The sequence below is a fragment of the Podarcis tiliguerta genome (assembly GCF_965153285.1).
Source record: "Podarcis tiliguerta genome assembly, chromosome: 1".
In the NCBI taxonomy this organism is placed as follows: domain Eukaryota; kingdom Metazoa; phylum Chordata; class Lepidosauria; order Squamata; family Lacertidae; genus Podarcis; species Podarcis tiliguerta.
In genome coordinates this window covers 80095903-80111496 of record NC_139534.1, presented here as the reverse complement: position 1 = coordinate 80111496, position 15594 = coordinate 80095903, and the positions used below count along the sequence as shown (strand labels likewise).

General features: G+C 42.1%; 1 protein-coding gene across 3 annotated transcripts in view; it reads right to left on the bottom strand.

Moving 5' to 3' along the window:
- LDLRAD3 (low density lipoprotein receptor class A domain containing 3) overlaps positions 1-15594 on the bottom strand; it is a 115565-nt gene that overhangs the window by 5485 nt on the left and 94486 nt on the right. For all 3 annotated transcript variants that reach the window (XR_014510915.1, XM_083439419.1, XM_083439420.1), the window contains exon 5: positions 1330-1675. Coding sequence is in view for 2 of the 3 variants with exons in the window: in XM_083439419.1 (XP_083295545.1) it covers positions 1330-1675 (346 nt within the window). In the remaining variant the exon portion in view is untranslated. The remainder of the gene's footprint in view (positions 1-1329; positions 1676-15594) is intronic.

The following is a 15594-nucleotide window of genomic DNA, read 5'->3' as shown; positions in this document are numbered from 1 at the left end:
CTATATGAAAATGGTAAATGAAATGCACAAGCTGATATTGGGCTACAGAACATTTCATTCTACATGATTCTGGCCATTCTTCCTATCCCCAGGACAGCAATGAAGAAGAACTGGACTGCTGGCCTAAGTTCAAGGCATGCTGGAAATCTATCAACATTACAAAGCTGCTGCCTGCTGCCACCAATCACCACAATCACTACTGAAGCCATGACGGCCATGGTAGTAAAGCCAAGAAATGAATGAATTGGCTTCCTATTCCTACAAAGCACTGTTGTAGCCACATATCTCCCACAACAGACTGTGGGCAGATAATGTTTTTATTGGATCAGCGTCTGATGATGCAGCAGGCATGCCAGCAAGTTTCAAGAGCTACATTTTAAAATCTGGGAAATCCAAGGCAAATTTCAAAATAAATACATGAAGTCACTAATTAACTGTTAGTCAACACAATTAACTATGAACAAAGAATCCTACAGGCAAAGTCTTTTACAAAGTGAGTTTTCTTGCTTTTTCCCTTCCTTGCACAATAAATGAGCTTTGTGTACTATCTCTTTCAGAGGCTCCAGATGTCTTCTCTCAAGGTAGCACTTCCACACAGAGATGATGCATTCTCCTAAGGCACAAACCTAAGCATTTGTGTCGGGGAAATGCAATTTCCTCTCCCACATGTGGGAATTGCGACTGTGAGTGCATTTCAGAACATGGTTTCAAGAACCCCATGGCACTTAGCGATGCCATTAATGGTGAATGACAATTCCCTGCCCCCTTCCTTGTGCGCAACCTTTTGAAAGTTTAATTTTGTTTTGAATTATTTATTCTTTAAAGGTTGAAGACTCCCATACTGTACCATTTGAGTGCAAAAGTGCTTGTGTAGCCCCTTAAAGGAAAAATGGTGAACAGGAAGAAAAAGTGGAGTCTGCCTCCCTCCCCGCAACCTCTGGCAACAATGGCCTGCTATTATGCACATTTTTAAAAAATACTTAGTGCTTTGAAAGTTCTGCACTCCCCATTTCCATCAAAAGTGCCTATGACTTTCTTGGTTCAAACAACAACAATGCACAACTCCACTATTATGAGAAAACAGTCTTTCTCATTGTATTCTATAAAAGTGAAGTATTGTTTGTAGAAATAGCACTAAAAGCCAGCTGTGAGGAACTTTGGCTCTCCAGATGTTGCTGAACTGCAGCTTCCGAAAGATGGGAGTTCTAGTTCAGCAACACCCTATGTTCCCTCTGTCAGCGATGCACAGAAGTGATGGTGCCTCAGAGTTTCCAAGCGACAGCTATTCTATACTGGACTAGTGCTGGGACGCATGCTTAGTGCACATACCTTTGGTCTAGTACAGCTTCTGAATAGGATGGTGGGGAGTCCAGGTCTGGTGGCCTGTGGTAGGCCTGGTTGGACATGTATTGGACCCCGTTGTTGACATTGTAGGTGACACTGCACTGGTGTGGGTGGTCGAGGACAACCAGCCGGGAGAGGAGGACGGGGTGCTGCAGTCGATGTACAGGAAGCGTCATGAGGTTGTTGCGCTTTCGCTGGTGGTGCAAAACCAAGGCGAGGAGGGCCACTACCAGCACAAAAATGGCAGAGCTGCCAATGACTGCATAGGTGATGCTGGGATAGAAGATCAGCTGAGGCTCGGAGGTCACATAATTCTGGTCGCTGCCAGCTTCTGCAAGGGAGAGGAAAGGAGAAAGAGAAAATTAGTCCCTGTGGAAGAGAAGCAGCACTTCTGTTCCCTAGCTATATTCTCTGCTAATGTACCACTGGCTGGCTTCCCACCAAGTTTTCCTCCTCCTTTAGGAAGTGTGGAAAATGAGCTTATCAAGAACATATGCACCCAAAATGGAGACCAGCTGACTGAAATTGCACATTTCCTTTTGCCTGCCTCAGATGTTTCTGCTTTGTGCAGATGTGCTCCATGGCTGTGGAGGGAAAGAAAAGTCAACAGGAAAGACAAGAAGATTTATTTAGCCTTGTATCAGCACTTATGATTTAACTTTTTAGTAAACAGCTGAATGGAAAAAGTCACGTCCCGTTTCCATGTGGTAAGGCTTAAAACAGAATACGTCTTGCCTAAACCCCAGTGCAATGCTAATCCAACTGACAAGCCCAGAAGAATTACCAGCTGTCCACTCCCCCCCCCCCAGCTTATCTGTGTGCAGAAAGAAGAGAAAACTTTTGTATAGCTTCCCAGCCTAATTGCCTGGAGGTGAATTTTCTGTGCTACAGGCAATCAGGTGTGCGACTATTTACAATTCCGTTAGCCATTGATTTTGACCATGCTGTGCCATCTCTCTTATCTTTCTCAAAACAAACAGTTTCATTGCAAATCTGAAACAAACATAAAGATACACATCATTAATTGTTTCTTAGCAAAACCAAACACCTCTTAAAGAAAATGAAACCATCATAAAATATTAAATGAACCTTTTGCTTAGCACAATATTGTGTTGCGGCAATAGGAGAATCGGACTACCAATTTATTTTGTTAAAGCCCTTTATGATGCTGGTAAGCAACAGGCCACATGATACCAATGATTAACATATCAGCTGGTATTAAACATCAAACGTTTCTATGGTTTTGTAAAGAATGAAAATGGTTTCTTGGAATTCAACACAAAGCTCTTTGCCCAAATATCCTAAAGCCAACATTTGCACTCCCTCTCTGTTTTAAATTTCAAAACAGCAACTCCTTACATTGTTAAATGCAGTCTGCACATTCCAGGGCAACTTCAAAAAATTCCCAGTCAAGAAAGATAGCAGATTTTAAATGTATTCAATTATTTAAAGCCAAACATTTATTCAAATAGTGCTTGCCTTGCTAGCTAAGAAAGAAATGAGAGAATACGGTTAGGGAACACATACAGTAAGTCACACTGCTCCCTTGTGTGTCTGTTTGAAAAAATGTGAAATGAGAGCCACTAATGGCCCTGTGGCATTTCATTACTGGTTGTTGTTTTTTAACCTGCTGCATATTGTGTCAAAACCTTCCTAAGGAACTCAGGATTACCTGATTGTGACATTCTCCTCTTTTAACTTGAAGCAAATTAAAATAAAGAAGCACCAATGTGAGGCAACCACTCATCTCAGCAGAACTCAGTTTCTGCTATTGCTGCCTCCGGGCTTATTGCTTATACTCCCACCACCACCTGCTAAATTTGAAGAGGAAAAGGGGAAAGATAAAATGGAACAGGGTTTTAGACTGCCATCTAATGCTGCACAACTAAAGCCCTGTAAGGCTGGGGGATGAATTCCCAAGTGCTGCTATCTTTAGGGTGCTGCATCGTCACTTATTTCCAGCAAACTAGCATTTCTTGAGCTTTGTCCCAGGACATACTTCCCAGTTCTGTCCAGTCTAGCCACTACATCATATATACATCTCTGGAAACAGGGGTATGGAAACAGCTGAATCCCTGAAACTCGAGTACAGTATTTGAGAAAAAGCAGCAAAAGGAATTAAGTATTGCACTTGCCCACACTATTAAGCAGACATCTTTTGCAGCAACCCAGCTTGACCCAATACGATGGCAAGCAGAGGTGCATGAATTCTACCTGGATGCTGTGATCCAAGCAAGCAGAAGAGAGTGCCATAGCTACTTCGCTGCTGGAGCTCGAATGCTCCCATGCCTAGGATAGATAAGCACTAACAATTAGGATAGGGCAGATCACGCACTGGTTGAGTTTGATGTTCAGCAATGACTGGCACTGTCAGAACAGACAGCTATGAGTGATGATACGACAGGCAGTGTGTATACTGTGCATAAGAAAACCAGCGCACTGAATGTTATATGTATCAGGAATGTTGTTGTTGTTGTTTAGTCGTTCAGTCGTGTCCCACTCTTCGTGACCCCATGGACCAGAGCACGCCAGGCACTCCTGTCTTCCACTGCCACCCGCAGTTTGGTCAGATTCATGTTTGTAGCTTCGAGAACACTGTCTAACCATCTCATCCTCTGTCGTCCCCTTCTCCTTGTGCCCTCCAACTTGCCCAACATCAGGGTCTTTTCCAGTGAGTCTTCTCTTCTCATGAGGTGGCCAAAGTATTGGAGCCTCAGCTTCACGATCTGTCCTTCCAGTGAGCACTCAGGGCTGATTTCCTTAAGAATGGATGCATTTGATCTTCTTGCAGTCCATGGGACTCTCAAGAGTTTCCTCCAGCACCATAATTCAAAAGCGTCAATTCTTCGGCGATCAGCCTTCTTTATGGTCCAGCTCTCACTTCCATACATCACTACTGGGAAAACCATAGCTTTTACTATACGGACCTTTGTTGGCAAGGTGATGTCTCTGCTTTTTAAAATGCTGTCTAGGTTTGTCATTGCTTTCCTCCCAAGAAGCAGGCGTCTCTTAATTTCGTGGCTGCTGTCACCATCTGCAGTGATCATGGAGCCCAAGAAAGTAAAATCTCTCACTGCCTCCATTTCCTCCCCTTCTATTTGCCAGGAGGTGATGGGACCAGTGGCCATGATCTTCGTTTTTTTGATGTTGAGCTTCAGACCATATTTTGCACTCTCCTCTTTCACCCTCAATAAAGGTTTTTTAATTCCTCCTCACTTTCTGCCATCAAGGTTGTGTCATCTGCATATCTGAGGTTGTTGATATTTCTTCCGGCAATCTTAATTCCGGCTAGGGATTCATCCAGCCCAGCCTTTCGCATGATGAATTCTGCATATAAGTTAAATAAGCAGGGAGACAAAATACAGCCTTGTCGTACTCCTTTCCCAATTTTGAACCAATCAGTTGTATCAGGAATAGGTGGGATCAAATCCTCCTTCCACTATGAAACACACAGGAGGATTTTAGAAAATCACCATATCTCAACTCAGCTTCTTTCACAGGGTTGAAGATTTAAAAAGCAGTGGGGAGTAAAATTATTACAATAAAGCTAAATATCTTAGGACAACAGTTAGAAGAAAAATTGGCATATGATATGGTGCTATCAGTTGATGTTCACTATACCTGGAGTTGAGGTGAAAAATGGAGAATTGGTGGAACACTTCTTGTACTCCCACCTGTCCCAGGTACTAAATATAGCCCTCCCCAATTTGCACCACCAAGCAACCCCTGGGGAGGTCAGATCCACACCTGGAAACCAGACTGCTCTCACTCATTATGGCAGGGAGGTGGAAATAAGGCTGGAAGCTCGATTGCTCATAACACATTATGACAGAGGGGTGGAAATAAGGCAGCATTTTGACTGGATATTCAGTTTAGAATTTTAGAGAAATTTATGGCTTTTTAGTTCTGCTCTAATAACTTTCAGCAAATACTTATGCATCACAGATGAAGCTACTGAATTAAGTTTCCTGGTAATGCAAAGGGAACATTTCTCTGTGAAGAGCCAGGTATGATGACACACGGAGATTTAGAATACTGTTTGTTCTGTTTCATAACAACAGAGAGAGTGGACAAGCTGAATTAACTCAGATTCATGCGGCTTCCATTCTTCTCTGGTTTTCTTAGCAGGATCTATGTATTTTAACAGCACTAGGTAGAGATAGTTCATCAATGCCACTTTCGCCTATTAAACCTCATTAGCAGAAAACATGCTGAGTGTGCAGACTAGAAGCTTTGAGGATAAAAGTATATATAAAAGGCCCAAATAGTTATGGCTGAACAGAGGGATGGTAATGAAAAACATTACAGGGTGTACTCAAAGGACCGTTTTATTATCCATGAACAAATTACACCATCTTAAAATTATTAAAAAAGGTCTAGGACCAATTGTATTAGGCCTCTTAAGACACTGGGAAATGGAGAGGCCATTACTTTGTCTCTCCTCAGCTGAGCTGTTTCACACTTCATCAGGGCTAAAAGCTTTTGAAATACATAATCGGAGCAGGCATCTGCAGCTTTAATGAACACAAGTAACTGCCCATCTCCCAACAAAAGATACCACTTTGACATCACATTTAAATTCCAGCAGATTAAAAAAAATAAAAAATGTGGCAGCTGCAAAATCACCAAGCCTGCTGGTTAGCACACCCTGCTTGTACAGAACTCAGAGCTGCTGGATAAGAGCTCAGGGTGACTCTGTGCTGCCCGATAGTCCTTAATTCTGTGCTGCCTCATAACACTGGGCAACAATTTTTTACTTTTTGAATGTTGTCTAGATTTCTACAACTGATTTAGGGTATCTTTGCACTGCTGAATCAGGAAATGGCATCCATTTCTCTCCATCAGGTCAGGTTTTTGTGCTATGTTGATTTGAAAAAAATCAGATCTTGTGACAAAATCGATTACATTTTTGTGGCATCATCAGCTGATTTTTGTCAACACTTATCCTAAATATGTTTTTAAGAGAAAAAAATGTTTTTCCAACAACATATATTGATTACCTGATAGAAAGATCGATTACTGTAAACTGAATGGTGGGCATTGATAAAGGTAAGAACACGTAAATTGCATGTTGCTTCACCATTTTTCAAACTTCAGGGCTTGAACTTCCATTTCTTGGAACTCCTGGAATGCTCAGTGGCAGGGAGGTCTCTCTTCAGAGTCCAACAGTAGTCAGCCATCATGACTGCGTCCCAGCGACCCTGATACCTGGTCTCCATCTCTTTCATGTCCTGATGGAATCTCTCCCCCTGCTCATCACTCATTGAACCCAGGTTCTCAGGAAACCGGTCCATATGTGAAAAGAGGTAGTGCATCTTGACGCTCATGTTGCAGCCCAGGTTTCTGAAAGCAGTCAGCATGTTGTTGACAAGTTCTGCGTAGTTTCTGGCCTTATTGTTGCCAAGAAAGTTCTTCACTACCAGAACCAATGCCTTCCACGCTTCCAGTTCCACTTCGTTCATTGAGTTTCCGAACTCTGGATCTCTGATGAGCTGACGGATCTGAGGACCGTCAAAGATGCCAGCTTTCAACTTCTCCATGGTCAATCCTGGAAAAGCCTGGCACAAGTAAGTGAAGCAGTCACCATCCTTGTCCAGAGCCTGCTTGATTAAGCCGAGCTTGATGTGCAGCGGTGGGAAGACTATTCTGCCTCTGTCAACCAGAGGGTCGTTGATGACATTCCTTTTTCTGCAAGGCACCAATTCCTCCCACACAGGCCAGTCCTTCTTCATGTAATGCTGAGCACGGTCCCTACTATCCCACATGCACAGAAAACATGGGTACTTGGTGAAGCCAGACTGTTGTCCCAACAAAAAGTTCACCATCTTCAGGTCAACACAAATAAACCACTTATGCTGATCATAACCAATTTTCTCCAGCACATACTTCACCCCTTCATAGTTCTCCTTCAGTGTACTTGAGTGAGCCAGGGGTTTTGATCCCCCAACTTTATGCTTTGCCGCACCAATTTATGGAAGATTTCGAGGTTTTATGACTTCAAACTGATCCCTTTTCGACATAATCACCCAGAACTCTCGAACCTGAATACTTCTTGTCATTAAAATAATCATTTCCAATCAAAACAATTATTCGACATGGCATTTTACCCCCACCAACTTCTTCTAAAATGCTCCACACAAGCGTACATGTGAACAAAAATGTAAAAAAACGACATGTGACCGTAACTCAAAAACCTGACCTGATTGAGCAAAACCAATGTGATTTTTGGATTCAGCGCATCAGATTCGTCCTAAATCAGCTGAAAAAACGCAGACAACAAATTTGTTGTTGACCAGTGTAATCCAGTAAGACCATGTAAAGTGTGTGTGTGTATGTTCTAAGGGGAAAGCTTTCAGGACAGGTGTGTGTGAGTGGGGGTGAGGGTGTAGGCAGCTTCACCCCAGGTCCAGTTTGAATAACTCTGTGAGAATAACTCCAAACATAAGCCAAAGGCTCCATGCACTGCATTCATCTTATTATCAGAATTAGGTGGAAACAAGCTCTTTGTGAGTCCTGAATGTACAAGTTGCAGGTACTGATTAGGGCAGGCAACAGATATCCAAGAAGGGTTTTTGAGACCTTGCTCAGCCTCCTGTTGCAAAGCTCAGCTTATTATTTTAATAATGTGCTTGGTTGTATGGCGGATCTGTTCCCTTTCTCTTCTGGAAGTCCCTGTGGTCCTTGATACAACTTGTAGAAAATGAGGTTCTGACACAGTGCTGTGGGCCCTGCATATCTGATAACGTTTAAAGCACCACTGGACATATCTTTTCCATGAAAGGAGTACTGGAGTATGTGCAGCAAAATGCACTGTATGAGAACCCCAGACATTACAAGCTGAGTGAGGGACAGGGAGCTAATTTTGTTTGCCCCACCTTGGCAATTGCAAATAATCACGCTAGCCCTATTTTCACCTTCAGGTCCCTAGTCAGAATCTGCTTGCCACTGGGCAAAGTGATTGGCAGAGGAAATGAAAGAGACTCTCAGGGTGTCTTCCTATTGCCACGAAGTGTGGAATTTTGAAGAAGTGAACCTGACCTCAAAAAAACCCTTAGGAAGGAGCCGGCATGCTTACTTGTCTCTGTGTACTTCACTGCTGATACAGATGCTCAATCCCCCTCTCAGAAGCAGTGCTGCTTAAGAGCTGATGGGTAAATGTAGGATCCCCTATCTTCCTTTTTTGCATTAGTAGCAGTGACAGCATAGCCATTGACATGGAGATGCATTATCTAGTGTGGCTGCCACCTCTTGGCATGCTGGAAAATGAGTAGAAGGCACAAGACATAAGTGTCATTGAGCCCCTCTTCCAACCATGTGAATGATGTGTGCACCTTCATTTTCTTTAATGATATACAAGTGCTTACTATACATATAGTAATTTGCTACTCTTGTTATCCAAGGCATTCCAGCAGAAAGTAAGTCTAGCTATGCATGCACTTAGACTCTTTCTCCTTTATGTACCTGAACAGTGGCAGCCACACACAAAAATCCATTTGGTACAGCAGCGTCTATAGCTGGTTGCCTCTGAAGGGTTGCCGGCAGGGGTTGTCCTGTTAATTGTTTCTAGTATCTGGTATTCAGGTGCAAACTACATTTGTACATGAAGATCTGTAACCCCCATAAGGTTGCCAGTCACCATCTTAACTGCTCAGAGAAATTGAGTCCAACTCAGTTCATCCCAGTAATAGCAGACAGGCTGGACAAATATCTTGGGGATAGCTGCTAAACAGGTTCATCAGTCTGGCTAAGCTGTGCTGGCTTTGAAAGTAGTTCTTCAGCCATCCACCTGCGAGAAGAAAGAGAGAACCTGCCTCTGTGCTGGGCAACATGTTTTTATAGCACTTGAGTGGCATCCTTCAGTGAGGGGCTGGGAGTGCTTGACCTCAAAGTGAAAGGTCACAGCACATGCATGAAAAGGATCTACAGTGAAGGTGTTTACTGACAGAGTTTTGGAACAAGACTCTCTGATGTCTAAACGTTGGAGATGAATCTTCTTTTCCATTTTACACAAGTAAACTGCTCTGGGACCAGTTTTGGCAGAAGACAATAGGTATATATTTTAAATAAATAAGACAAAACAAAACATGTTGCTATCATAGCTAGTGGCTACTAAGAGATCTATCTTCCATAATTTGTCTTATGTTGTTGTTGTTGTTGTTTAGTGGTTTAGTCATGACCGACTCTTCGTGACCCCATGGACCAGAGCACGCCAGGCACTCCTGTCTTCCACTGCCTCCCGCAGTTTGGTCAAACTCATGCTAGTAGCTTCGAGAACACTGTCCAACCATCTTGTCCTCTGTCGTCCCCTTCTCCTTGTGCCCTCCATCTTTCCCAACATCACGGTCTTTTCCAGGGAGTCTTCTCTTCTCATGAGGTGGCCAAAGTATTGGAGTCTCAGCTTCAGGATCTGTCCTTCCAGGGAGCACTCAGGGCTGATTTCCTTAAGAATGGATAGGTTTGATCTTCTTGCAGTCCATGGGACTCTCAAGAGTCTCCTCCAGCACCATAATTCAAAAAAATTGTCTTATAAATTTATCTAATTGTTTTTATTATTTATTTTATTTTACTAAGTGATTTATAAACTGCCTTTTGGGGCACAACTGCCCAAACCAGCGTACAGAATTCTGTATGAAGCATGATAACCTTCAAAACCAAATTAATTCTGCCCACTTTGAACTAAGCCACAGCAATTAAATTTTATCACAGCAATTAACAAGTAGGTGGAAGTGAAAATGGGATCTGTAAGACCAAGCTATATGTAGTGCGAGGTTTTCAGAGTCAAAGGAATACTTTTCACAATCTATTGCCAACTGTTAATTTAGTCCTTAGCACACAGAACTTTTCTTTACAAAACTTGCGACACTACACAAGAACAGTGTTGTTGGCTGCATAGTTCATTTCAGCTATTGCTTAGCACTGCTGCACACTGCACACTGACTCATCTGACAGAAGACCCAGAATTTCACCTCTCACCTTCTCTCCTTTTTATTTCTTACAATGCTGGATAATTATCCAGAGCACCTCTCCTGTCCCAGTTTCAATGTGGGGAAAAGAAAGGCCTAGAAAGGACATAATCAGCAAAGTGAGAAAGTAAGCCGAGAACACATGAATACTAAGTTCTAAAATTAATCTTAAGAGCTATAAAAAGGGATGGGCTTTGATAATATCAAGTGCTGTCCATGGTGTACAAAACACGTTACAAAGCTTAAATGATTTATCACCTTAAAAGGTAGGCTAGGACAGCACAGTGCCTCTGGGACAATTCACACAACTATACCAGACCCTGATACTTGTAGCAAAAAGGTCATCCATGCTTGCTTGTTTGCTAACCCAGATGTGTGCATCTGCTGCAAAAGGATGATGTCAGCTCAACACTGTGCGAACTGGTCTCTATGTAGGCTACCCAGAGAATGTCATGGCTGCCAGGTTTTGCACCCGGTTCTTTCAAGTTCAATGAACACTCTTTATTAATCAACTGCAACCCACTGTTATAATTTCATTTGCAAAGCAAGTGTTCCTCAGTGAGGAACCCCGACAGTTGACCAACCTGCAGGGGCTTTCCAGATTTAATCTGGGATACAAACACACCTTATAAGGCTAGCACAGTTTCCAACCTCATACATGTCTCATACAGGGGCGAGGAGAACATCTTTAGGAGAAATTCAGTGGGCAGGAGGGGTGGGTGCTTAGCTGTTTCCTGCCCACCAATTCTCCAAATGCCTACTCTGGCCACCTGTGGCCCAGCCCTCTCTGCCAAGTCAAGTTCCAAGCCTGGCTTGAAAGAAGATGGCAATGAAGATAATCAGTGAGCATAGGAAGGCTTGAGTACCCTAATTCCTGCCTGTTGCATAGCCCTACAAATGCTATTCTCACCCCTGTGCTCTGTGTCGCTTCAGGAAACACACATTTGGAAATACACATTTTCCAAGCTAGATTCTTGGGCTACAACAGGAAGCATGCAACTTCAAGTTCTGGTACCAACATTAAGCATACTGAGTGGACGCAGAGAAAACATATTTGGTATTATCTAGAAACAGCAAATTAACTTATAGCAAGATACTGCTTTAATACTACAGGCTATTGGTTTGCATGGGAGGGAAAGCAGGGCGATAATAAGATTCCGTTATAATCCAAGGGTTTAATGAGCCTGCAGAGTCAGCTGCAGTTGGCAAGAAATACTGCTAGCTTAAGCGTGATTTAGATATACTGTAAAGTGTATTTTAATCCACTTTTAAATGTAGTGCAGTCATTCAAAGACTTTATTTTCAGGAAGTGGCAGTCTGAAAAACTGCTAGCACAACATCTATGTACTCCGGCATATTATTTTAATGAACACACAGTTGCTCTAAAGAAGTGCTCAAGAGAAGAGATGCTGTCAGATAAGCAGTCCATATGGTTTAGTTCTCTGAAAGATAGTGTCCAGAAGATTTAGAATATGCAGGACCCTTTGACCAAGGCAGAAAAATCAATCCAGAAAGCTGAAAGAAAAAGGCCCGTTAGGTCATGCAGAGCATGTTCAGACATTATCTCCAACATCTAATCATTAGTATACTATTTATTATCGACATAGCTCCCACAAACAAGAGTTGTACAAAGACTCACTTCCCAACGCTGCAAGGCTGGAAGTAGCTCACACTGCATCCTAGCCCATGTCCTTCTCCAGTTCAGGTACCACCCAAAAGGGGATAAAGCAGCAACTCCTTTACCCAAGAGGTTGCACCCACCCTGCCATTCAAGAACTCATGAATTAGGTCCCGATATACAGGTTGTGAAGTCAAAACTGTTTGCCAACTTCAGGTATATGCTAATAGGTAATATCACTAGTCAAGGGAGGAAGTTCATCAAACATCTTACACAATAACCAGGGGACAGAAAAGCAATATGGGCAACGCTGACTAGCTCTAAATCCTCCAGATAATCTCAGGGAGCAGCAAATATTACTTTGGCCACAATGGAGCTTTAAAAGTTTAAAGGTAACTTGAAGCACAGCTGAGGTTCCATGTTCTCCAAGCACAAACAAATGGTTATGCATTTCCTTCTCTATGCAGGCGAGTTTTATTCCTCACATACACTATTCTGTATTTATGGATTGTTTCAAACACAAGGATATGCAAACCAATACGTATGAGTAATGCCCTAATTAATATTGGCATAGCCACATTATCAATATTTCTCCTAGAAAAAGAAAAGAGGAGAGGGAAAGCAGAAAAAACATTTCAAATCCATAGAAAGTATTGATGGTAATACAAAATAAAAAGCCATAAAGCGGACAGAAGAGAATTCAAACTGTGCTTTGTTGTGCCTCTATGGAAATGGATTGGCTAACTACTGAGTGCACTTCTTTTTGAATTTGTTGCAAGCATTGGTGATGCTGTGACTCTCACTGATTGATTTAAGTGGTTGGTAACAAGTGTGCTTCCCTTGTTTTCATATCTACCAGCTAAGGCACTGTTATACATTTCTCTTTTTTTTAGTGTCAGAAGTAGGCAGGAAGGAGAATTTTGTTGGTCTACAATGAAAAGCAACCCAACCTAAATGTGAAGTTCCTGGACTTATACATGGATCAGAATGCAATTATCAGTTGGACTGCCTGCTTCTCTGAAAAATATTTACAAAAATACCTATTTTATGGGAGAAAGCGCACACAGATGTGTATTTTAGGGCAAAATGCATAGAAAAGAATTGTTGTTGTTTAGTCGTTTAGTTGTGTCCGACTCTTCGTGACCCCATGGACCAGAGCACGCCAGGCACTCCTGCCTTCCACTGCCTCCTGCAATTTGGTCAAACTCATGCTGGTAGCTTCAAGAACACTGTCCAACCATCTCGTCCTCTGTCGTCCCCTTCTCCTTGTGCCCTCCATCTTTCCCAGCATCAGGGTCTTTTCCAGGGAGTCTTCTCTTCTCATGAGGTGGCTGGAGCCTCAGCTTCAGGATCTGTCCTTCCAGTGAGCACTCAGGGCTGATTTCCTTAAGAATGGATAGGTTTGTTCTTCTTGCAGTTCATGGGACTCTCAAGAGTCTCCTCCAGCACCATAATTCAAAAGCATCAATTCTTCGGCGATCAGCCTTCTTTATGGTCCCCTTCATGGATCACTGCCTTGCTGTGGCGAAGGGGCTTGAATAACTCAGAGAAGCTATGAACTATGCCGAGCAGGGCACCCAAGGTCATAGTGGAGAGTTTTGACCAAATGTGATCCACCTGGAGGAGGAACCGGCAAGCCACTCCAGTACCCCACCAAGAAAACTCCATGGACAAAGACAATAGAAAAGAATACAAAAGCACAAACTCAAGGAGAGAAATTCATACAAGTTAGGAGGGAAATCCTTACAAGTATGTTTTAGGGAATATGTGTACAATTTAAAAGCATTTCTTCCATGTGTCTTTTATTATTAATATCTGCAAACAGATTGAAACAGTACTGTAGCAGTAGGTGACTAAGTATTAGAAATGCTTTCAAGCCAATGACTTGGTTTAGAATCCTTCTAGGTGTTGCCACCATCTATAAATGCTGCAATCTGCCTCCATTCCGACCAGTGCATGTAACAAATCAATCACTTTCGAACCCTGCCAGCAACCTGTGCCATCTGACCAATACTCTCTCGAAGTGAAACTTGTTCATTTTTTGTTATGGGAAAGAGGTAGGTGGCTAAGGCTGGCCTAACCCAGTCAACAGCAGATCCATTCCCAGTTATTAATCATACATGGAATTCATGGAAGATAGACAATTCCATTCAAGCGTAAGTCACCCCCCGCTTTCTGAATGGATGCTACTAGATAGATTAGCAAATTCACCCAAGCACCTGCAAAGCTGTCACATCCCACTGACAAATGCAAAGAGTAGATACTCCAAATATTCCTCTATCAGCATGAATGCATTGAGAATTTCTGGCTACTGGCAGAGTAGCAAGGCCATTAACATGCCACCGATATGTGTGTGTTCGAGTATAATTAATTATATACTGATAGCAAAGACAATTTTCTCTAATAGATTCTCATTTTGCTAGTTAAACACACAAATGACATATTAGAAAAAGGACTCATGTTTCTATCCATCTTGTCACAAGAAAGAGGACCCAGTGTTAGGTCAAGTTCAGAATGTCTTCCATTTAAACGGTAAAGGAATACAATACACCAAGTGCTTGACATAAGTATTATCTCATCCCAGAGGTGATTTCATTAGACCACTTATACACAATTGGCAGTTCTATAAATTCTAAAACTTTACAAGCAAATCACAAGCACATAAAAATACTTGCCTTTTGAAACGATGTGCAAAGTTAACTTGGATTTCTTTTGTAGATTGATTCAGTGAAGCATGTCTGGCAGTAAATCAAGATATTACAATCCCTGGGACTCTATCCAAGCGCCTTATTCCCCATTTGATGTACACATTGCATAAAGATTCAGTCTCACTTCAGCAAGTTTTTGCAGAAATAAATTAAGCAAAAGATTGCTTTAATTACAAAAAGGAGAAAACTGCTTCACTTGGCAGGAAGATTCTTTTTTAATTTTTTTCTCCTCCCCACACCCCACCCCCATTTAAAAAACTATTCTTGACAGCAAATGCATGATTGAAGTGACCATATCAAGCTTGTCCACTTGCAGGGAAATGGGTTTCCCTTTTGGCCGTGAAATTAACTGGATACCATTGAAGACAAAATGCTCGACAGAGTGGATGGAACTTTGATTCAGTGTGGCAAGACTTCTGTTGTATTGTTAATAGGAACAGATTCAAAACTACAACATATCTGAACAACCTGTCACCCACACATTCTGAACACTAAATATAATGGGGTTATATCAGTCATGATTTATTGAGTCCTTAATGGGCTGCGTTTGGCTTTGTGGGTCACAATTTATATGGGCCTAATCAAGAATATGGAGAAAAGCATTATATTAAAAAGCAGTATGACTAATATATTCAACATGATAGTAAATCTTACACAGAACAGGTGCAAACCTACTGATAAGTGTTGTGGCATGCTCTCTGACCATTCCAGTGGTAACTTGGGGAGGAGATTCATTCAAGTTGTATTTAAACAAGAGAAAATTGCCTAGTAGGAATAATTGGTGGAGAATGCTCTAAACTATACGTTTGCAGTCTACTTATGTTTCGAATTCACTGCTAAATCCAGTTTAAAAGGTTAGGAATTATTAACACACAAGAGGAGAAAACCTTCACTGTGGCACATTCTTGGTTCAGGTTCAGTGTGTAGAATTAATACCAAGAAACTTAATAGGATTCTGCCT